This window comes from Acanthaster planci, linkage group LG20 (genome assembly GCF_054643075.1).
Source record: "Acanthaster planci isolate LZ-2023a linkage group LG20, COTS_SCS, whole genome shotgun sequence".
Classification (NCBI taxonomy): domain Eukaryota; kingdom Metazoa; phylum Echinodermata; class Asteroidea; order Valvatida; family Acanthasteridae; genus Acanthaster; species Acanthaster planci.
In genome coordinates this window covers 10,062,875-10,087,280 of record NC_141796.1, presented here as the reverse complement: position 1 = coordinate 10,087,280, position 24,406 = coordinate 10,062,875, and the positions used below count along the sequence as shown (strand labels likewise).

Genomic DNA, 24,406 nt, shown 5'->3' with positions numbered 1-24,406 from the left:
AAGCCCCCGGGAAAAATCAAACACTAGAGAAAAAAAAGAAGATTTAGGAAAGTCAGTGATCCTAAATGTACATATACATGTACATAACCGGTAGGCCTACATGTATGTTTTTGATTCTCGAGGGTTCCTTATACTCAAGTGGGACGTGAATCGGTACGGTACATTGACGTGGACTGTACCCGGTTCTTCATTCGGACGGAGTGAAGCAGAGGGAAAAACACACTGAAGGCACTGTACGTTACAGAGGCACTTGCCTCTACATACAAAATCTTGTCAACCGAAACTCTTCGCTGGCAGGATATCGATTCACTGTGAATTTATGCGCTTGGCTGACAACCACAAAATCTACTTGTAATCTACATGAAACTACTTTGTACATGTACAAGTAGGCCTACATTGTACATGTATGTGTACAGTGCCATGTACTGTACACTGACTATTGCCTAATACCGGTACAAGTACGGTACTAGTGCCTGTACTGTACACTGACTATTGCCTAATACCGGTACAAGTACGGTACTAGTGCCTGTACTGTACACTGACTATTGCCTAATACCGGTACAAGTACGGTACTAGTGCCTGTACTGTACACTGACTATTGCCCAGTACATGTACAGTACCCCCATGTACATGTACAGTGTACTAGTGCATGTACATGTAATGTACACTGACTGTTGCCCGGTACATGTACGGGTACTAGTGCATGTACACTGACTATTGCCCGGTACATGTACAATACACGATGAATACACACATACCGGTACACGGGCTACATATGAACATTAAATTTTGACCCCCTCCAAAAAAACTTCACGTAATCAATCATGCTTCCAATCTGACATGGCAAAACGTCAGCTGATCTGTAAATAAATGTTCCTGATCAACTAGTCAGACATTGTGCCCTTTACCCTCACCCTAAAAAACCCAAAGAGGGTTCGGAAAACAGTCGGAATCAACACACTGCATGTAAATGTTCATAGATACGGTATACGCGTTTACTCTCATCAATCTACCGCAAGCAGCTGAATTATTCACTCCTCGTCTTCGTCCATCGAACCGTAAACGATGTACATGTAGCCCTAATGGAAATAATGGACAGAGACAGTCTAGCCGGCCATTTACCAAATGAGCACTCGTTTGTCATGTGCACATCTACCCGCTCCTTAAACCACCTGTCCTATTATTTTTGGTAAACACTTTTCACTGACAGCGGTTTCTTTCCATTCTTTTCTTCTTGGGGCTGGCGAAGGACGGATAAATGCAATTATGTCAGCATGATCTGCTCCGCGTTTCGAGTTTCAAAGGGCATTAGAACTATTTCTGCGATTGGTTATTAGGACTTGGCCCTTTGGTGGCCATTTTTGTCACTTATTGTCGAAGGGCTTCGGTTTTTAATTATCTTGGAGGCCCCCATCAATAAATGCACACAAGAAAATAACCTGAACTTAAACAAAATGTCCACATCTTAACTTGTACCGGTACATTTAAGGCAAAGAAAAACAATCATTTTTGCATCCTGTTTCTAAAGCAATCCCATTTTGACAACAAGGACCTTTTGGGGGGCAAATTTAGGGAAATACGTGTACGTGTACCTGTATATGAAATTCGATGGAAATAAACAGAACAGAATGTGTCTATTGTAGTTTGAATGGGATTCCAAAAATTCAACCATTGTCAACAGACTGTGAAGCAAACATGCGTGTGTGAGCGGGTGGATCCACATCAGAAAACAAAATCACCTTCTAGTTTACTGCCATGGCAACATAAATTCTGCCACCAGGATGGAATGAGGATTACAAATATATACATGTACTCACAGAATTCAAAAACTGGCATAAAGCGGTTCCGGATTCCCTGCCGCTAGCTCTTGGATATCATCTTGATGCCGTTAAACAAATTCCTGTCAAGAGTCAAGTGGGTTTACAAGCGCTATTATGTTACCGGGAATGAATAATGCATGAGAAAGACAGGACGACATCAGAGTCAGACGAGACTGCAAATTGAAAGGCCAAAAATAAATATCCGGTGCAGAGGTGTGTGCATATGCATGTCATGCCATGGCCGAGCGCATCCTTTCTAATGAATGAGTACTGAAGATCACATAGGTGGACCACGTATGTGTCGTTACAGGCACAGTGCATGAACATGTACCGGTAACAAGGGTGTGAGTGGCCACTTAAAATTAGAGCTGGAAACAGCGAGCCAAAAGCTGAAATGTACATGTAAACAGTTCCCACATTTTTGTACAGACCAGGTGTACAAAAAAAGCTGAAATTGAGGGTCAACATCTGAACAAAAAGGAGCTGAAATTAGCTGAAAAGCTGATATCTCACAACCCTGATGTAATTTGTGGGGATACTACTGTTGTACATGTACGTGCACTGAACGGTACTGTACCGGTACACTGCACATGTACATGTACACGTGCATGCATATAGTGTGGAGGACAAGATTGCTATGGGAACAAATTGTCAACTCAGTTCCGAATTTCCTAACGTGGAGCCGGCCAGGGCATGTACAGCGTAACCAGGACTGGGAGGGGGGGTGTTAACATATAACGGACGATGAACCGATACCAGTGCAAATGGATGAGAAGTTACATGTACATAAAAATCTTGAATGGGGACCTAGTTCCTTCCAGGAAAGAGGAACCTGCCAGAAAATTTGAACTCATCACTCCAATGAAACTAAAGTGACAAATCTGCTATGCAGGTACTATTATGCAGGGTATCCATGGAGTAGAGTACTTGTGAGACACTCCACTGTTTCCAGGTTCCATTCTTTGTCCTAGCAAACTGCCTCCAGATTACGAAGTACCAGTACTACAAACAAATCTTTTAGAACAAAAAAAAAAACATGACAAGCTTTTTCAACTCTAGAGCAAGAGTCCCCTATCCGATGCTTACGAGTACATGTACATACCTCTCTGCAGATAGGTATTTCTTCTCTGTTCATTGCGCTGAGAAGCGAGTAACCGTTCAGGGCTTGCAAAGCAACTGTAGGCCTACAGTAGATGATAACACAGTTACCTGCAAGTGCGACATAAACATACAATTTCTCAAGTTTGTTGGCTTAAAAGTATTTTACTGTACCTTTTAAACAGTTACAACGCTGAGGGAAAAGATGCCAGTATAAAAGCAGAACATCATATTGACCTTTCATCAAGAAACAATAAACACTGACCACTTGCTGTGAATCATTTGTTTTTTTATGGGCCAATTAGGAAAGTACGTCCCACCTGCAACTGTTTCACATGAAACTAATAATTTCTCCATTTTTAAGCACCTAGACAAATACATGTACATTCAGTAAGCTTCGTGAGGTTCAAAGCTCAATCCCAAGGTACCGGTACAGTGTACGTGTACAATGCACTGGTACATAACGTGGGTTTCATTGTAGGGCTGAGTCAATTCGAATAATTCACTATCTAAATATCCAACGTTCAATTCGATTGAATATCCGGACATGTGGTCGCACTGACAAACCATTTACAAAAACAGTTGCAATAATACACTCAATTGTACAATATAATCACTATAACAATGTCTCACTTCTAGGACAATCTCCAGCTACCACTAAGCAAGATTGAAGACAAGAACAACTTCTTACCCTGCGGAAAGTTTCTATTTCTATTAAATTTTTATTGAATTTACGTTTTGAATCGGCACATGTAGGATGTACCGTACATGTACCGTATTATTCTGTTGCTTTTCATTTCAATCTGCTTGAAACAAACCTCCATTGTGCGATTTTTCTCATTTCAAACGAGAAAATTCTTCCTTCCTTTTTATAGATTTTGCATTCGAATATTTTAATTCGAATATCCAATTATTTGACAATCAATCAAATAATCGGATATTCGGCACAGCCCTAGTTTGTTGTACAATTGACATGCGTATAACCTCTAAGGATGTGCATTTACGGGTATTTTTGGAATCAGGACCAGTTTTATTTCAGCATCGGTACCTGGGTAAGGTACCGTACATGTACCTCTGAAAGAGAACACTTACATATGTAATAACAAATAGCATTGCTCATACATGTACATGTACCGGTACAGTGTATGTATCTAACCTCTGCAGACCATGTGCCCTAAACAGGACTGTTTTTTGTATGTATACAGTACATGGACCCGTAGAGAGCAGCACACTGTCGAACTGTTGAAATGGTTACCTTCCATTTAAAAAATCTTCTTTCTGTAAGTACCGGTACATGTTTATAAAACAGAAAAACAACACTTTTGACGAGGAACATCAGATCAGACGACCGATCCACAATTTTTCAGCAATTTCAACCCTCAGTGACCTTTCAGTAATAAATTTCAAAGACATTTCATGTATGGATTTTTTTTCTAATGCATTGACAAATATTAATTAATTTTTTTGGTTCAATTTTTTTCCACGGGTACCGGTACCCGGCCAGAAAAAATGGAACTGGGTTTGATATCAACCGACAGGCGGGTATCTTGGTACCTGGATACCCGCACATGGTCTGACAACAACCTCGCTCCCAGATTATCTTGTATAAAAGTTTTCAACTCAAGGTACATGTACATGTACTTACATGAATATGGTGTACATGTACATACTGAACATGACATATACATGTGTCCAGGTTTTTAGTAACCACAGGTGAAATGTTCATGCATGCTTACAACATGTTACATTTATTTGTATGACGACATGCATACTGAACAGATAGAGAGCAGCCAGTTTCTTCATGATATGCCCGGTCAACTACTGATAGGCATGCACCTGTGCATGGTTGGAACCAATTAGAATTTTTCACTGGGATTTCTGTGTTGCTCCACCTGCAAGTAATTGGACAGTTTCCTCCCATGAGCGCTGTGCCGCTGGGTTATCAGGGAGCCGCACCGGACCTCGGTGGTCTCCTTTGCCTTGCAAATTAATGGACGGTGGAGAAACAACATTTCCCTAATTAATGAGATTAGATCACATTCATCTATCCCCCCCCCAAAAAAAACACATGAGTACGTCCGTGTTAATGAGTGTTTTTTGGTCTGTGTGGAGAACAAGGTATGGTCAACAATGCTGTCAAGTATCAGGTATGAGGATACTTACGGTGCATTGTAAAATGAAACTTGAAAGAGGACACAAAAACATTAATTTTAAGCATGTACAGTAATGTATGGTGTGAGTCTGAAATATACGGCAGAGATGCTGTAACAACCAAGCCCAATGCAATGTTTGAAAAATGACATACATGTGTACATGTACAGGTAGTAGTAGTCGGGCCGTCTTATCAGACGATGCCGGCATAAGGTGTCTCAACAGCAAGGGCGTGCCTGCTTGCACGCCGTTCCTCCTGTCTGCGGACCCAAGCCTCTTGAACCCGTTCTGCCCCCCGTTGGACTAGGGCCCGCCATGTCTGACGATTTTGGGCTAGATGTTCCCGGTCTGCTGGGAGACGGGCAACACTAATGTTGCGTTTCGACACGTCTTTGTAGTGAAGCAAGGGTCGTCCACGATTTCACTTCCCCAGAGACAGTTCGCCGTATAGAAAGGCCTTAGGGATTTTGTCATCAGACATACGTAGGACGTGACCAGCCCAACAAAGCTGCATTTGGGCCAGAATGGATTCAATGGAAGGTATGTTGGCTCGTTTTAGAACTTGTACATTACGCTGTATACAACCGGTACAATACTACTATGTACATGTATGTAGATGTACATGTATTATTCCAGAAATTAGGGGTCCAAAAGTGTGACAGTTTTGTGTCCCTGTTACATCTGACCTTTGTTATTTGACATGAGAATATTGCTGGAAGTGATTTGAAACTATTACCATTTCTTTGGCAGGTTATTTGCATTAATTCATCACTCTTGGAAATTAATAAATGCGTTCTGAACTTACCGTACAAAATCATGTACGGTACATGTATGTCAGAATCAGATGTGACAGGGACACGAAAAAAAATGGACCCCTAATTTCTGGAACCTAATTTCTGTACCACACACGAACTGCACAGCAACGCATTATTGTACACTTAGATAGATCACATTTAGACAAACTGCAGAACATGTGCAACAAAATTGTACATACCGGCATGTGCGCGCCCACGAATATGTGCTGGTACACTGGCATATACATGTACATGTACCACATTACCAAAAGTGGTCCCACATTACCAAAAGTGGTCAACATTTGTATGAGCAGGCTGCTTTCTTATTCTGCAGTAAGTTTCGTTAAAAACCTTGAAGGCCATGTACATACGGTACATGTACGTACATGTACGTACGTACATGTACATTACATGTACATTACATGTATGTCTATGCTCTTAGGAATCCTACACACGGAAGGTACATCAATGTACACAGGGATCGGATTTCCACATTTTGCCCGGATTACACGTAATAACTCATCCACGAGCAAAATTGATTACAAGTAATTTGTGAGCGGCAGTTGGACATGTAATCTTGGTTACATGCACAGTAGTTACTCGGTTAAAGTTACAAAATGACTTGGACAGGCATAAATAAAAAATAAAACCTCTTTAGTTACAAAGTGTCCTTAAACGAGCTGGAACAAACTGCACTATTTCTGCAATTGCTTTCTTACTTACAAATTTATTGATGTGTTCGTGTAAATGTACATGTATACATTTTCTAAATTTCTCTCATAAATTTCGAATACTACTGGTTCCAACAGATCTTGGTTATGTTACAAGGATACATGTACATACATGTACATGTATGTTACAGTTACCGGTAGTTATTTATATATTTACAGGTATATGCTCATCCATATTTAGCTCAATTAAGTTACACATACATGTACATGTAAGCCATCTGCTCTGGGCAGAACAAACGAGGGCGTGTTTTTTTGTTACTCACGGCACAGGCGCGCCTTTGTAACGGAGATCAATGGTGTGTTTGACACGGAGCAGGTTGAATACACGTAATAATTCCTTAATGTATGGTCTCTACACGTACATACATGTACATGTAGAACACATGCAAAAACCCTCTTGGAAAACTTATTACCAGCTGTCTTTCTCTTGCCACTTGGGGGCGCACTTCAGCTCGGGGAGGACAGAGATACAAATAGTAGCAAAGGTTTTTGCGACAGAGAATTTGAACCTGTCTTAGAGACCTTACAGCAAAAAGCAGAATTACAAAGTCACGGTCTGCACGTTAAAACACGATCCTAACGAGACTGAACCCAAAATGACACAATTTTAGCCAGAGCATTTCCCCCCCCCATGTAGATCTTTTTCCATCCGAGTGACTGGATTGCGCTAAATGTAAACAATCCCACCACGTGTGGACCGCTATGGCCACAGTGATCGCAAATATTCCTACATGTACATGTGCGGGGAGCTTCAACCACGTGCAAGTGCACGTGCGAACGCTGCATGCTTGACTAGTTTATCTTGAACGTAGGTAGATTACCATCACATTATGCACTTATTACCATTACAACACATCGCGGTCCAGCAAGATTGTGACATCACAGGAAAAAGTGTACACCAGTACTGGTACATGTACATGCATGTACAGTAACACATTATACAATGTATAACAATATATACAATACAATACATGTTACTTTATCTCACTGACTACTGCTACACCTCTCAAATGAACAGTCTTGCTCTCTTCAAGTTTGAAACCAACTTCTTCAGACCGTCATACATGTACATGAACATGTGCATGTTAAGAAAAAAATACCTAAGACAGTCTTCCTATTCAACAAGGTGCGAGTTGAGAGTAGAAATGAAAGCAACAAAATGAAATTTCACAAGACACAACCGGTAGCTAACCTGTCTTCCCCGATGAATAATTTCACATATGGTAAATTTGTAAATAAACTTACAGAAATACATACATGTACAATGGGACAGCAGAGCTTACATGTACATGGTACATGTATAATTTTTGTCCTGCCCCTATTTGTCTTTCCTTTTCCCCTCAAGTCAAAACGAATGATGAGCATGCAATTTCAAAGTGCTGTGTCCAAACGTACAGGTACATTGTATGTACATGTACACCAACCGGAACCCATGGCAACCCTTCATGACTCCACAGTAAGGCAATGCAGGAAACCCCCGAAGGTTCACAGGGTTACAATTTCCATCCACCTCTCGCAGTGAATGACCAGGAGCTAAAAACACTGAATTCATGAAGAATTCATGAATACATTAAGGCAGAGAGACTTGCTCACACAATCCCCATGTCACACATACTGGTACGATGAGACACACATGCACGCATGCATGTATACAGATACATGTATACATGTACAGGATGTACATATCACACTTGTTCCGTACATGTACGCAAGTTGTACATGTAGGAACTAAACATGAGTACAATTGTACAGGGGACACATTTCTGTCCTCACAAGTCAGTCCCAACTTTCCTAGCAGATGAAGTTGTCCCCTCGGAGCACTGAACACGCTGAAGGCATAGAGCATGCGTGCGGGCACAGGTACCGTACCGTTACACAGTACCGTACCTGACCGACTCACTGCCAATACCAGCCAGTCCATTGACGTCACTAGGAACCAGATAAACCCTCTTCGTTCTGCTCTGCCTGGTTGCCAGGCAACCCTGCATCTCCTCCCCCCCAACCACCACCACCACCGACTGTATTATGTTTGCCCAGTGGAGTAGAGGATTAACCTGCTGGTGATGCAATCATGCCGGGGAGAGATATCCGTCAGTCTGCTCATTTGACGGCACTGCTTCCACCATATGGTACACATTCATGTACACATGTACACGGGGTTGTGATGGGAGAATTGGGTAGCTCAGACTGGGTGACCAATCCTACCCTCCCCCCTTTCAAGGATAAAATACAATTCTTCCTCATGAAAGAATAGAGACACAGGAACATGTACGGTACATCAGCTGATGCATACAGTACATGTACATATAACCAGTATGCACAGGTGTATATACATGTATGTGCATGCACTTCTTAGGAACAATTTACTGCAATCCCGTTTTCATGGATTGAAAATACTGGTACCTGTTCTCTAACTTCAAGACAGTACTGTACATCATGAAGAAAACCAGTTTTCCTTCCTCCACGTGTACATACATGTACCTGAATGCGTACCATATACATGTACGTACATGTACATGTGCAGTGTGTATGCAGCAGTACTGGTATACATCTCAATGCTGTATACATGCATACGTGAACATGTACATGTATCCAAACTGCGCTGGTGCCCTGTACCATCCAGTACCGTATGAAACATAATGATCATGTACATGTATGTAGTTCGCAACATGATCCACGCAACCAATTTTAAAGATTACCACCGCCAAATAGACCAAACTGCGCCACGAATGATCCGACAGAGCTCCCATTACAGTGAACTCTGGATAACTGTGTGATTTGCACTGTGCTGCAGATGCAGATCCAATGCACTGAAATTAATGACAAGCCAAATGCAATCCGTCTGTGGGCTCGCTTACAGGGCCCACTACATGTGCTCAAACAGTTGGGAACCTTTTCGTACAATTTTTTTCTCGTCTTTATAAACACCAGAACCAGCTGGGGCCAATTTCACAGAGCTGCTTAAGCACTGAATTTACTCTTAAGGCAGAAAAAAACCTTGCTTCATAAAAAAAATTACCAGCTCAAACTCAATCGGTATGTGATTGTCATACTAACCAAAAGACAGGTACATGTAAATACCATTCCAAAGAAAAGTATGTGCACACGGCCGGCAACCTGCTTCATCAAGCAAGGTTTTTTCACTCATAAACAAATTTTTCACTTAAGCAGTGCTGTGAAATTGGCCCAAGGCATGCAATTTAGACTTTGACAAAAAAAAGGAAATTCCAATCTTTACAAGACTTTGCACAGTGTTTTTAAGTTTCAAATTTTAATGACATTTATAAGTGTGAAATGAAAAGCGAGGAAGTCAGCTGACCCGAGGAAAAGTTGCATGCCCAAAGAACAATTTGACATCTTTCTTGCACTGTGTTTTTTGTGAATGAGGGTATGATTGTAATTTTAGCATGTCCAGGGAAAAAAACCTGGTCATCTGGGAGATGTTTCTAGTCGAATCGTGAACACAAAATTCGCTCAACTTGAAACCTTGAACACAAAATTCCTGGGGCAGGTTTTCCATTCCAATTGGTCGAAACACTTCATGTGACCGTGTATTAACATTTGATGATGCCCACTTAGAACTGATAATGCCCACCATGCCCGCTGCGTATATCACACACTGGCACATGGATACGAGACAGCTTAACCGGGGTCTGAATGGTCAGGAGTTTGTGTGCAACTTCAATTCATTGAAGGGGGATTCTGTTGGGCAACTTTCAAAAGGAATATGCTGCATAGACGGGGGGGGAGTTAAGGAAAACAAAAGTAAAGTTTTAGAACAAAATTGTTGGAAATCTATCATATGCTGACTTCTTTTGACTCTCTGAACAAAAAGGTACAAATCTGCTGTACACGGATGTGCTGGGCCAGTTTTAAACTAACGTTGAAGACTTTGCTCAGGAGAACAAACACTGCTAATAGTCAGTTGTGTCATTATAATGCCAAAAAAAGGAACTTTTATTTCAAGATGTACCGGTACGTGTACATTTGCATCAGAGAAATGTTAATTTTTAATTATGGGTTTCTCCCGTTTGCGGTACCCACTGCTTCATGTACACCGGCAAACTTGCTGGTTGAGAGGTTAAGACATCTGCACTAGTAATCAGGAGGTCTTGGGTTCAAGCCACACCCGAGTAAGCTTGTGAATTTTTTCACAAGCTCTTGGACAACCATTGAGTATATGTACAGTGTTTATCATGTACCGATATATACACCTGTACATGTACATGTATGTCGGGTAAAGGCAAAACCCGTAATTAAAAGAAAATGTTATTAATCAAATACATGCATGGCAAAATATCCAAAATGCCCACAGAGGTTAGTGGTAATAACATTGATTTTTGTTTTGACCTGAAAAGGCATCCCACTTTTGCTCCCAAATGTGACACGCAAATTTCCCTCTGGATGAAAATGCCCTCAATAAACATTGGGAAAATGGGTAAATGGGACACCAGTGTGCATGTTACGAGGACCACATTTACAATTACAATGCATGGGTCATTTGCATGCATAACAACGTTCATTATGTGAGACAGATTGGCCCACTGTAAACCGAACAATGAACGAACATGGCACATTACCCTCACAAATCATCACATTTCGTTCCTGCTTGCTGTAGCAAGCATGGGAACAGGGCCATCTGGTTTGACACAAACTATGAAAGCTATACTGGGGAAAAAAGATTGCCAGCAGGGTTCTCGTCAAGCCGGCCCTTTGTTTCTGGCACGATACCGGTAAGTATTAAACGGTACATGTCATGCGATTGTGCAAATCTATTCAGAGATAATTTGTATTGAGGTTTATCCTCTTCGGCATCTTATACCGGCGGTTATGTATGTTCAATGCAGACTTGCTGTGCATACTCGTACATGTACATGGGATAGTTTTTAAAACCTACATGTAAATTTAAACCCTGAACTTCAAATTGCACACACGAACATGTACATGTATGTACCAAGTACACATGTACATGTACGCAGTGGGCTGTAAGGGCATTTAACCACACTTCCATGCACGTACAACGTGTACAATACTACAAACATTGAGACCTTGTCCTAGAGACCAGTGTGGGAGGGACATGTCCACCCCCCCTCCCGAAAAGATCTTGCCAGTTTCAATATTTTTCAGTCTGTCAGGACTTCCAAATTTTCCTCTGTCTCTAAATCTTCCAAGTTGCTTTTTTGAATTCATGTACAATCCTCTGGCAATTCCTGTCACCGTGTCGAGGCAATGCGCATGGTATCCTGGAGCAGTGTAGATGACTTCCATATATATGTACGTGTACCCACAGCAGGTACATGTACATGGAGGCTAACTTTAACAGCTAGTAGGCCTGAATGTACATGTACTCGTATGCATCATTGAACACAGACAACACAAGATCTCATCGGAGACAGTGAGACCATTCATCCTTTGCAATCGGCCACACTCTCGCGCCAGGCATCCTCAATCCTTCAAATTTCTCGCCAACCGCTCGTCGGATTTTGGAGGAACGAGGAAGGTTTGCATGGTTTGGGTTTTAAGTTATTTTAATGAACTGCTGTCACTGTTCACCCTGATACTTGGTTTTTGTGTCTGGTCTTGTGACGGTCTCATTAACAACACTGTTCCATACAGCTCCGATTTTGCACTTTTGGGGATGCAGCTGCGCTGCAAGGACTGTGACATTGAAAAAGTGCAAGGGAAGGTTTAACACCAGTTCACCATCACGTCATCACATACCGTACGATATGTCATTTGGCCTTCCAGCATGAGCATGACAGAGTGTTTTGCATTTTACAAGTAATTGCAAGTGCCATATGTTGACGGTGCACGCAGGTCAGATCAAGGGCAAGAAACTGACATGGCACTCAATATGCCGCCCACATAACGTAAAACTAAGCCTCACTAATCCTTTCATAATCAGGTAGTGCACGGGAGGAAAAGAACACAGACTGTACATGTACCTTACATGGACCTCATTTGCTGGGAAGCCATTTTGATCTTGTTCCCTGAATCTATTGTACAAAGGCAATGTGTGTTGGGTGGTACCAGACTGCTTTTTGGTTCGAGGCCTCACTTTCAGGGTTTTTTTTTTTCGATGTGGCTTTCAAGAGTTAGACACACAGGAACATGCCACAAATTTTTAATTATTCAAAATGTAAGAATGGTGATATGTTACCTACCCGTAACCTTTTATTTCGTTGCTGTAATTTTTATTCTCAGGATCCCAAAACGAAAAGTTAGGGCCTCACTTTCAATTCAATATGGCTGACAGATAGATACAATCTACATGTACATGTACCACTGTAGAAAAGAGCTTTTGCAGCACTTGAAGGGTCTCTGCGATGCATTTTTGTTTTTTATACAAACCTCCAAATTGCACTTTTGTGTGTCAGTTGATTTTATTTTCAATTTTACTTCATCATTTTAAGGAATACCGGTATTTTGAGGCCTTTCTGTTTCTACGCTAATGAGTACTTCCATTTTAAAACCAGAGCAAAACTGTGATGTCATCCCAGGCAGAAAACTTCCACATTATATTGGTTTGTATACACCAAAATGTAGACATTTTCATAGATTTTGCTAGCCTAAATTCTCCTTTCTTTGGCAACTAAGTATTGTGTAAATTATCTAAAGGTACATGTACATGTACCGCACAGAATGTGCAGGAATGTGGAAAAGCATCTCCACAATGTACTGTACATGTACATTTATGTTTTTCATGGACAACGTGCATCAAGCCTACCCATAGCCGAGCAAATACTCATACATGTATGTACCGTACACAACATAGCCATGTAAATTAAATGGCACGTGTGTACAATCATAGAGGTGATTTAATACAAACATAAGGGAAATATGCTATACATTTTACCAGGTACAGGTGCATGCATACAATGTACAGGTGCATGCATACAATGTACAGGTGCATGCATACAATGTACAGGTGCATGCATGCAATGTACAGGTGCACGCATGCAATGTACAGGTGCACGCATGCAATGTACAGGTGCACGCATGCAATGTACAGGTGCACGCATGCAATGTACAGGTGCACGCATGCAATGTACAGGTGCATGCATACAATGTACAGGTACATTTACATACACAATGCTTTCTTATTATTCCTGCCCACTGGGTCCAGAAACATTCCTATCAACAGCCATGAACCACCTCAACTCCCTGGGAATAAACAATCACCAGTGCAACAAATGTATCATTTAGGCATTTGGAGCCCCGAGCTGGACCAAGACAGGACTTGATTTTCCTGGCAACGGAGGCTCCTTTGGTAGGAACTGCACTTGAACACTTCAAACCAACATGGTTCTTTTTAACCAATGAGGGGGTGCTTCTGCTCAAAGGTGGATAGAGGGTTTGCAGGGCTGCCATCTTGCAGGCCAAAACTTTTGTTTCACAGGGTAGCGCAAAGCCTCTATACTATCAAACACAAAACAACCTCACAGGTACCCGTTTACTGGTAACCGGTATGAATAACTGTAGTCCTGGCCTCTTCGCCAAAGACGCATTTGAATGACGGCAGACTGATTTGTCCAAGGTCACAATGGATGTCCCACTGGAGAATTCAAACCGTGACACTGCAACTGTAAGGTGCAGGTACAAAACCTACTCACTAAAAAGACGCACACTTCTACTCGTTAAACGTACAGTACATGTAACGTACATGTATGGGTCATTCCATGAGGTTGGGGCACAATTTGGGATGGTGTCCATGGTTACGTGGGTTCCATAAAAATGAACAGCTATATCCCTGCATGTGGATTCCAAATTATACATCTTGCAAGGCTGAATACAGAGGTGTGTTACTACATGTACATGTACTCTATACATGTAGGTCATGACAGGTGGTAAAAGTTACCCATGTAACAAGACCACCGTCACAAATCGTGCCCCAACCTCATGGAATGATGCACATGTACTGTACATTCCTTATACGTGTTGGTGTACAGGTACATGTACAGTATACATTGTACCAATATTGGTCCACTATGTACAATATGTTCAAAGACCCTAGTCTCAGTATCAGAAGTTAGTCTTGATATGATAAAATGGATTAGCAAAGCCAGTAATACCGTTACCTATGAGATAGTGTACTGAGTACACAAAAGGAAAGTTACATGTACGAACACGTCCATTAACATCTGTACCAGATGTCCGAACACATCCATGTACAGTCAAACCTTGTTTACATGTTTGTTTGTTTACATGTTTGTTTACATGTGGGTCCCAATCCCTTCGTTTTTCATTGTTTTCATTCCCAATAATTCAAGGTTCCTGTCATAACAAGGTTATCTGCTGAGTGCGATGAGCCTCTTACTAACGACATGTACAATGTACTGTAGGTACTGTGTAGCTGTAATGTACATGTTAGAGCACTGAAGGAATTTTACAGAATATGCGAGTCAGATGTATAGTTTGTACATGTACCAATAAAATGTCGCTTTTGGGGGGAAAAAAAGAGCGGAAGGAGGAGATTGTCACCGCCTTGGTCTGTCGGTCAGAACCTGCTACCAAGTCCAAACAGGGATAAGATTGACCAATGATAAAAAATAGCTGAAAACGGCCGCAAAAAGGCACAAAAAAGCTGAACTGTGAAAATCTCCTATACTTCTGTACACAGCCAGTGAGGGGAAAAGCTGAAATCCAAAACAAACAAAGCTGAAATCAGCTAAAAAGCTGAGAAATCTCACCCCTGAATAAATGGATTAAGGCTGGGAAAATGTTATGGCATACCATACTTTGGTTACCTTCTGGTACATGTGGAGCTTCTCTCTTTAAAAAGTCACAGACCAGAGACCCGTGCAGGGCTAAATGTCACGAACACAGTTCGTACATGCATGTACACTGTACATGCATCTGGCATGCAGCACTTTACTGTATTTTAAACGGGTTTTCCATGAGAATGGATACGATCAAAGCATTGGATAAATCAGGTATCAGTGTGTGAATGGACACACTCGCTCAGTCTAGATACTGGTACTAGAAATAACCTACACAGTAAAAATTCTGCATTGGCCTAATTTTGGATGTTCATTACTTTTAGCACCTGTTCCTATAATAAGGAAACAAGTCTAAGTTGTACTGGAGATCATTATGGTGGTGGCATAAAATATTCCTCCATAAACCGGGCATAATGTAATGACACCATGAATGATGTCATGAATGTACATGTACATGTATAGGCCTATAACCTTTACTTAGCGTTAGTAATTAGTGCATGCACGGCATGAAAACTCACAGCATCTCAAACATGCTTAGGAAGTTAGGACCAACAATAACATTTAGGGCAGGAATCCTCCTATAAATTATACAGTCAGCCCGCACTGCATAAAAAAGTCGTTCAGTCTATTTGCTAATTCACGAACTCAGGCCAAGCATGGAGGCCAGGAAATATGCCGAGGCAGCTCCACAACGCTGCCGCCAAATTTGGTCCAATAGGGTGTCTGAATCCGACAAGTCAGACATCCGTTCTCCTTTTCACTCCAATAAAAACGAAAGTGGAATTACCTGAAGATCCGCGTCTGTCTTTCAGTGCACCTTGGGGGTGGGTTAGCTCCCGGTAATTCCAAGAAAAACCGCAACACGCTTTCCCTGGCGACCAGGCCGACGATGTACCACCAACGTGGATCACAAACACACACACACACACACGTCGCGCGCGCCGCCAGTCGAGCTTGTCGTCGGCCGGTCATTCACAAATATCCCGTGACGTCGTGCAGCTCAAATTGGTGGGCAAATCGAAAATCCCTGCGCTACAAGAAGTAATCCGGAACAATTTGCCCCTTGTAATAAGGAATCTTTACCAAGGGGCAGGCACCCATATTTCGGCTATAAGCAATCATGACAAAACACTTTGCTTCCATGGGTTCAAGCTCCGTTAAAACGTGTTTTATTCAGGGAGTCGTATTTGGGGGAGGATTAATTTATAGACGGGGCTAGTCAGTCCTTTTGCTTCCGGAAGTGATGACGTCGTTTGTTTACAAACTGTAATTTGCATTAAAAATAGGTCGGCGAAAGGGGGCGGGCTTGCTCGAATACAAAGTCCCGAGAGCTGCACGAATACGCCCCACTGATCTCTACTACACTGTCAGTATAGTACTAGTAGAGATCAGTGATATGCCCCCACAGAAAACAGTGCAAATTGCGACCGAAATAGCGCCGCCTGTTGACTCTCGTGAAGAGGTTGGCCTGCGTTTTTTCGCTGGAAATTCAAAATTATGGCCAGAGGACCACTTGTTGTTTCAATTTTATGGGGGTTAGCCACGAAAAAAATTTATTCACCTTTTCCCGAAGATACCCAAAAATAATAGTAATATCATGCACTCGGCTCTGAATGTAGCCGCCGCCCGCCTCTATCCGAAATAGGCTCGCAATTTGGGGCTTTTTGTGAAAGAAATACCCCGAACCGGAAACTACATCAGTCCCAAATTTGGAAAGTTTCTTACGATCCCTCCTAATTAATGGTATGGATTATTCACCCCCGTGGGATCACAAAATATTAACGAGCTCGCACGCAGAAATACGACCATTTGGTGTAATGCTACCCCAAGAGATGTTGATAATTAACATACGAACGCAGGGCATGTTTCCAAAACTACAGGAGTATTCCTTGATCTGCGCGGTGCCGGACTAAAATCAAAACTATGGGCAAATGCACCCCTCGGTATAGGGAATTTACGCAAAGTTGAAGAATTCCAGCCCAAACATTCAACGAAGACAATTTTCGATTCCTAAAAAAATCTTCTATTTACTTAATCCGGCCCATGTAGACGGATGCGTTTGCAACATTTAAAAAGAAAAGAAAGCAGTACCATAGAGCAAAACCTTGAACGTATTTTAAGAGCACATGCATACAAATTTTCATTTTTTTAAATATGTAAATCAAACCACAGTTCGACCACTTACAATGGTCACAAGAGTTTTGTAATAAATAAATACATAAAAATACAACAAAAAATACAGGCAATGTGAGTGCGTTACGCGTAATGCGCGCTGAACGCGCTGCCATCCACTGTTTTGCCCAATATTTGCCCACTTTTCAAAATCACGATTAGATGAGCAAGAATATGGTGGTCTATGTGATAATTTCTTACCATAGAGCTACCTACCCCGAGTTGAACTGCACCCTCACCGGCGAAAGAAATACAGATGGTACGAACCTTTCCAACCGGGTTCTTGCACGCGTTCGGCTTGCGCGCGAAGACCGTACATTCCATTACTCAGCGTACCCCGCGTCAAACGTGCATAAACTTGCATGCCCACTCGGTGACCAAAGGACTGTCAAAACTCACATTTTGAAAAACATAATACAGAAATGAATCGTACTAGGTGTGTGCTGTCGACGGTTCCCTCAGACGAACTACGCCGAGCACAGCAACGTGGCCGAAATATAAAGACATTATTACGTAATCTAACTAACTAATGAATAGGCAATTCCGCTCAGGTGGTGTGAAACGTGAAGAATGCTTCACAGCAATAAAGCTTTGGCAGTCGCTCATTCAGTACTCGTTCCCAACTTGTGCTGTTACTTGTTTCATTTGAAGTTTCCGTACGCCAAGTTCTTTGCATTTTGGGGGTAATTTTTAAAATTAAGGCCTTCCTACTCGGTGAGAGCGAGTTTTAATCAGTTCCATAATTCAATTCTGCAACGACGAACACACAGGCTATAAACAGCATTACTTCTTTCGATTATTGACTTGGGCGTTACTTTAATCATTCAGGACAGTGGCGCAGCTAGGACTTTCCTTGGGGGAGGGGGCACACAAACGGGGCACCAACATCTCATGTAGGGGCACCAGCTTTCAGTGGTGTGGTTTTTTGGGGCAAGTTTTTGTTAGCCTTGTTCAATATCCATTCATCCGGTTTTTTTTTTCAGTGTGTGGAAGGAGGGCGCACCTGGGGGCACCCCGAATTTGTGTACATGAGTTTGTTTCTGCATTCAATTGGGGACCTTGAACAATAGAGGACAATAAGGTCCCCGATTGACAGAAGGTCCCCGATTGACAACTGTGTACAAACCATATGGGTGGTCTTCTAAAAAAGTACAAACAAAAGAGGAACAATAGGGGGTCCCCAGTTGCAGGCAAATACACACTTGTGTGTGTGTGTGTGGGGGGGGGGGGCGTTTCCCTCAGCCCCCCCCCCCCCCCCGTGGCTAGGCCACTGATTCAGGATTGTACTAAGTTTTGCCTACTGCTGAGTAGATTATATTTGTCCAGTCCAGTCCTAAAATGCTCCTTTAATTATTGCATTGCTTGTTGAACTGTTTACTGAACTGCTTACCAGGGCCTAAGCTGCATGCGCTTTGCGGCATGTTTATATTTCAAGCAACTACACTGACAAAAACATGTTATCCTAAAACAAACAAAGCATTCATGTTGCTGATAATTACTGGTCGTAAAACGTTTATTTGCTGTGGATAGACCTATGAAAACCTGAAAATTTGGAAAGACTGAAATTGCCCCAAATATCAAAGTCGACCTTGATATTACTTTAAAAATAACTGAACAAAGTCTGACAAATTGATAACATGAGTGGTCTCGATTTCAAAGTGAGATCAAATGTCCTTGGGTAACATTTTCAAACTTTTGGTTCCCTAGTGACCGGCCTCACCTCTCAGAAAAGCCATACAGGTTCCGACATTTTTTGTTTCTCCTCCAAAAGTTCAGTTTCGTGTTCTGGATCCGCCCTTGTATGATCGGAACTGACTTCACACGGAAGACGGGGCGTTTCAAAACAGTGCACCGCCAGGAGTTCGCAAAGGGGGTGGCCACCGTAAGCCGTGCGCGTTTGAATCACAGACATGGGTTGACGCATTTTGTGAATTGTGATTGGCCACGCATTGCAAACTCTTTAAATCGAAACGACCGTATTCAAACAGATTCGCGCAGATTCATCGAATAGTGTGGCATTATGTCCTCTTGAAATGACGTGTAGCCTTGGGGATCTTTTAAGTCCATCTGTCATCCTCTGTCCCAACCCAAAACTAACATGGTGTTTCTGGAGCATTACTTCACTCCCTGCACTTCGGGGCAAGCCAAGGTTGGGGCAAATTTTCCGACGGGGATCCTCCATTCACTACTCTGTCCAGATCAGATTTGAAAAACACCAAATTAACAGTCTTTTTTTTCGAAAATTGCCTAATTAAACTGGATAAGAAATGTACTCAGCAATCATAATGGGAACTTTGATAACGTGATGCACTCCATTACATCTGAACTCGCCAGCTGACCAACAGTGCCACAAATAAAGGCCTAAATTGTGTACAAGGACCCCCAGGTTATACAGATAGTTGCAATGCTTAGAAAGGTCATCCTCGCTTCTACACACGTTTCGCTACAAGACACGTACATTCATGTCAAATAGATGCGTGAGATTGTGCAGAAAAGATTCTTGGTTTTTTTTCTTCCGACGGCCAGCCCTAGTTTTACAGCCACTGGCACTTGGCAGTGCAACCATGAAGTGACAGTCCAATTTTATTACACCAACTTTTTTTAATCGATAAGTTTGATCTCTATATTTAAGAACAAGAACAATTAGTTGTAACTTGGAGTTTTTGTTTATCACTTTCTAATTGTCTCCTTTGTAAGTGGATATTGCCATGGCGTCAACGGTGTCCATTATGCCTGGAAGCACAATGTTGTAAAACCGCTCTGTCTGGTACCTGGGGTCATTCTCCACGTACTCCAGGTAGCCAGGGACGCCAGGCCAGAGGCAGTCGTCAGCTATGATAACGGTTCCCTTGTGAAGGAACCCCCCTTTCTCCAACACCTTCAGGTCGGAAAGGTACGACCACTTATTGTGGTCCAAAACGACCAAATCCAGCTTGTCCACGGAGTACTCGCTGCGGAGGACTTTGATGACGTCATCTGCTCTTTTATTTACGACGGTGATGACCTGCATGTTCAGACAAATCAGAGTGAACCAACTACAATTTTTCCAAGCCCAAATCTAGACAGAATTACGAATTGATTTGTGTGAGGGTAAAGTCTATACATGTAGCGTTCTGTCCCTAACCTTTCTTCTCTTGTATATTGTATTTTTGTTTCTTTTTGTTTTCATGTGTTCATTTTTGTTGCCTACCAAAATCAAAATGCACCCCAAGGTTTGACATTTCTTTATGTACTTATCTCTGCGCCTTCGAGGTTATGTGAATCAGAGTAATCTTTAAAGGGTCCATGAAGTTATTTCTTCTGAGATCCACTTGCGGTATAACCGTAAAATCTTTTTCAGTCTTAATGTGAAAAAAAAGAACGGTGCATGCTTTCTAGGCGTTGGGCTTGGCTATCTCAGATTATAAAGGCCAGCGCTATAGTATTACTACAAAAGGCTGATCTGACCGCCATTCGACAAACTGACCGACTGCTCGACCAATTCCGTCCTGCGAACCAGCCTCCAATTGCCATTTCTTAATGCCAAATGTTATTGCTAATCAGGGGTATAGGTATTAAGTTTAGGAGACCACGCGAGAATGTGTTCTGGTTGAGTGTGAAGTTGTGCTCTGTCCTAGCACTCATATCCTATCCGGTTCGTAAGTGTGCACACGTGCACTGCATTTAGGGTTAGGCCGCGTCCGAAACGGGCTTCCAGAGCTACGGCTAGGTCTATTGTCTACGCGTCTCCACGCATTTCACAATGGAGCGGAGACCTATACCCAGCTCTAGAGAATCGGTTGCAGCCTTACATGCATTGATCTGCGTTTATGTGGAACCGTGGAACCGGAAGTTCACGCGCAATTTCAGCGATTGTCCAATGAGAGCCTGCAAATAGTGGCGCGTCCGCCTTTGTGACGAAGTCGCTTACGAACCAGATTGACACGTGAAAACGTACTTCAAGCGTGATCTCCCGCTGAAAAAAAGGTTTAGGCATGTCCCATATTCTGTACCTGTCACGAAATTTCAGTCACTTGGATTGCTACCTAGCTATACCTGTTCGAGACCAGCAAAGCGAATCATCTCCCGGGCCACTTTAGCGGTTTTTGTATATAACTCCGTCGTAATCAGACGGCCTTCTAGGGGGATATGACGAGCCACTGCCATCGCCGACACGCCTACGTAACAACCCATCTCCAAGCAGACTTTGGGGGCTGCCTTTCGAACAACCTCTTCGATCTTTAGCCCTTAATGACAGTTAATGAAATAGTCATCGTCATTGGAAATGGGAGAGAATGGGCTGAAGAGGCAAAATTTGTCATGCGATGTCAGATTCATAAGTCTGCCAAAATAGGTAAATTTAATTGAATGTAACAATTATGAATGCCCCCCAATAAAAGAGCATGCGTTCAATGTCATGTCAAAAGGACCTTCAAAATGACCAAAACTTAGGAAACGGACAGAACCAGACCAGAACCAGAACCAGACCTCCAAAAAAAAAAACTACACAAGACAAAAATACGATCCACTGAACAACTTATATTAACAAACTTTAGTATATTTATAGTGTAGTTTTTTTTATGTCCTAAAATGAAACTGACACCAAATCCCACCATTAACATGACATGAATTAAGTCATGTTAAGTGATGTAAAGTAAAACTAGAGAGGACACTTTCACAAAGCCGGTGCTACATTTCCAGCCTTGTGTTTAAGTGGAACCGTGCAGTATCTATAAGAAAAAGCAGTCGTTCACGAAGAAGTATCAAGGTGTTAACAGGTGACGGAGAGATTGACAAGTGGACATAACTTACTTTTTTCAGGCGCGACAGAAAGAATCACGTCGTGGTCAGTGTAGTAAACATCTAAGGCGTCTAGCACGCTGGCTGGATCGCCCTCTGCAGCTGTCTTCTTGACAAAATCGAGAACCCGCTCTTCTACCGTGTTCCAGTACCACAAGTTGCGAAGGAACCGCAGGAAAATAATTCTGGAGAAAAGAATCCAGAATAATTTCGGGGTACCAATTGCATAGATCTCTCCCAAAAAGCCCGTCACGTCTGCTAGGAGCCCCTGTGGAAGAAACGTCAAAGCGACAGGCGTTGAGCGTACATGAAGATAACGATGACATGAAATACAGACATGTACATGTATTCTTCAAGCGTTGCGGTTAAGCTCTGAAGGCTTCGCTGCACCTGAGAAAATTCAAGGATTTTTAGCAACTTTTTATTGCAACAAACACAGGAAAAGGGCGAAAAACTACAAATTCCTACCAGAAGTGAAGGTTGTGGTGTCCACAGCAATTTAAAAAGGCTCAGTTTCATCCACCACGCTGTCACTAAGATTTCAAACACAACATACCTGTACTCCTTAAGCGCAAAGAAAGTCTCATCGTGTAAGTTTCTTTTATTTGCAATTTAAAATTTCTTTATATTTCTATCAAACCTACCATACTGAGCGATGTTTCGCTGACGGTAGACGCCGATTACTTCTCAGGACGTGAAATGACTATTATCGGCTGCACTGAACGAAAATGCCATACCAAACTGATGGAGCCTTGAAGGAGAAATCGATTCATGTGAAACAAACACCCATTATTGACCTTTGAGTCTTAGTTAATGTAGACAGAAATGGAAGTCATCAGCGCGTCTATAGTTACCCTTTTGGGGAGTTCGTTAAACTCTGTTGCAAAAGTCGGTGGGTGAAACTTACTCTTTTCGGGCGCGAAAGAAAGTATCGCTTCGTGGTTAGTGCAGTACACGACTAAGGCATCCAGCACGCTGGCTGGAATCACCCTCTTTGCCTGTCTTTTTGACAAAATCGACGGAGAACCCGCTCTTGCACTGTGTTCCAACACCACAAGGTGCGCAGGAACTGCGGCAAAGCAATTCGCGTGAAAGCAATCCAGAAAAAAACTTAAAATATTTTAAAACATAAAACATTTTTACAAAGCCTTTCACGTCTGCTAGGAGCCCCTGTAGCAGGGAAAACAAAACGAGCGGAGTTCATTGTGGGCCTATTTCAATAGATAGAAATATTGCATTCTTCGAGCAGTGCATTTCTGCTCGATGACGTGCTTCCTTTACAAGATGCCCCATCGCACTGAACGCTCCTGACCAACATTATTCTTTTCAACCAAAGAGGGGTACTCTTTCTAAAAGTGGGTAGCCTGTATACTCAGAATACGCGGAAAATGTCTCAGGAAAATGAACGAAGTACCGTTCCCTGGAAGTACCATCTGGTTTGTTCAGATATAGGTATTTTCAAGACACGATGACGTCATTATTATATTCAGAAAAGATGAGAAAAATCCCACGTTTTGTACCACTTTAGCACAGGCGGTGTTTTTTATGCTTTATGTTTATGTTCAGGGCTAATTGCAAAAACAAGATGATAAGAGGACCTCCTTTGATGTGCAGGGGTGCCATACCATGGGCATACATAGTGTGGACCTCTGCACAAAAGCAGTCCACATAATTTAGGGTGCGATGGCGTTGTGTGAACCTGCGGATTATCATTAATTAAGGGGCCACGCACGTACTGATAGCGTGAAGAACGTAGTTAGGCTACGTACCTTTGCACCCCCCCACCATCACCAAAGGAAGTCGTCCCCTGTTGAAAAAAAGGAGACCTTAATAAAGCATTGATGTTTCTGTGGTCCTTCAAAACCTATGATAAACCCCGTCATTTCATTGATGAGGTCTGAAAGGGGGGGGACCTTCCTGGCCGTGAGAAGATCTTATAATTAAAAGGCCAAGTTTAGCTTTACAGGATTTTTTTCAAACTTCTAACAAGGAAGTCTGAACCCAGACTCAGTTTGGACAAGCAACTGTACAGTGTCAATTGACACAGTTTCACAACATCACAACAGCTCCTCAGGTCAAACACTCAGTTTCATCATTGCATTGATCGGCGATTCGATTGTCGGATCGTTGTGTGGCGGATG

At 42.3% G+C, this 24,406-nt stretch overlaps 2 protein-coding genes across 3 annotated transcripts in view; both read right to left on the bottom strand.

Moving 5' to 3' along the window:
• ptprr (protein tyrosine phosphatase receptor type R) overlaps window positions 1-16,459 on the bottom strand; it is a 33,982-nt gene extending 17,523 nt beyond the window's left edge. The window contains exons 1-3 of the mRNA XM_022227102.2: window positions 16,102-16,459; window positions 2,923-3,029; window positions 1,818-1,900 (exon numbers count right to left, since the gene is read on the bottom strand). The gene's annotated coding sequence lies outside the window, so the exon portion shown is untranslated. The remainder of the gene's footprint in view (window positions 1-1,817; window positions 1,901-2,922; window positions 3,030-16,101) is intronic.
• Window positions 16,460-18,981: 2,522 nt separating this feature from the next.
• Window positions 18,982-23,068, bottom strand: LOC110974967 (catechol O-methyltransferase-like). 2 transcript variants are annotated; one of them, XM_087130748.1, is made up of 5 exons: window positions 22,910-23,068; window positions 22,278-22,533; window positions 21,522-21,712; window positions 20,258-20,490; window positions 18,982-19,676 (listed from the first exon to the last, which is right to left on the bottom strand). In XM_087130748.1, exons 1-5 carry the CDS (start codon window positions 22,910-22,912, stop codon window positions 19,607-19,609), a joined length of 753 nt encoding a protein of 250 aa, XP_086986874.1. In that variant the 5' UTR covers window positions 22,913-23,068; the 3' UTR covers window positions 18,982-19,606. The 2 variants fall into 2 exon arrangements, with proteins under 2 accessions (XP_086986874.1, XP_086986872.1); XM_087130746.1 differs by having other exon boundaries at window positions 18,982-20,490.
• Window positions 23,069-24,406: the final 1,338 nt, after the last annotated feature.

Coding starts and splice junctions, on each gene's coding strand:
- LOC110974967 (XM_087130746.1), bottom strand. Junction 21,713..22,277: donor TTCTGTCGCGCCTGAAAAAA/GTAAGTTATGTC, acceptor ACTGTCATTAAG/GGCTAAAGATCGAAGAGGTT. Junction 20,491..21,521: donor GCTTTGCTGGTCTCGAACAG/GTATAGCTAGGT, acceptor CTGAACATGCAG/GTCATCACCGTCGTAAATAA.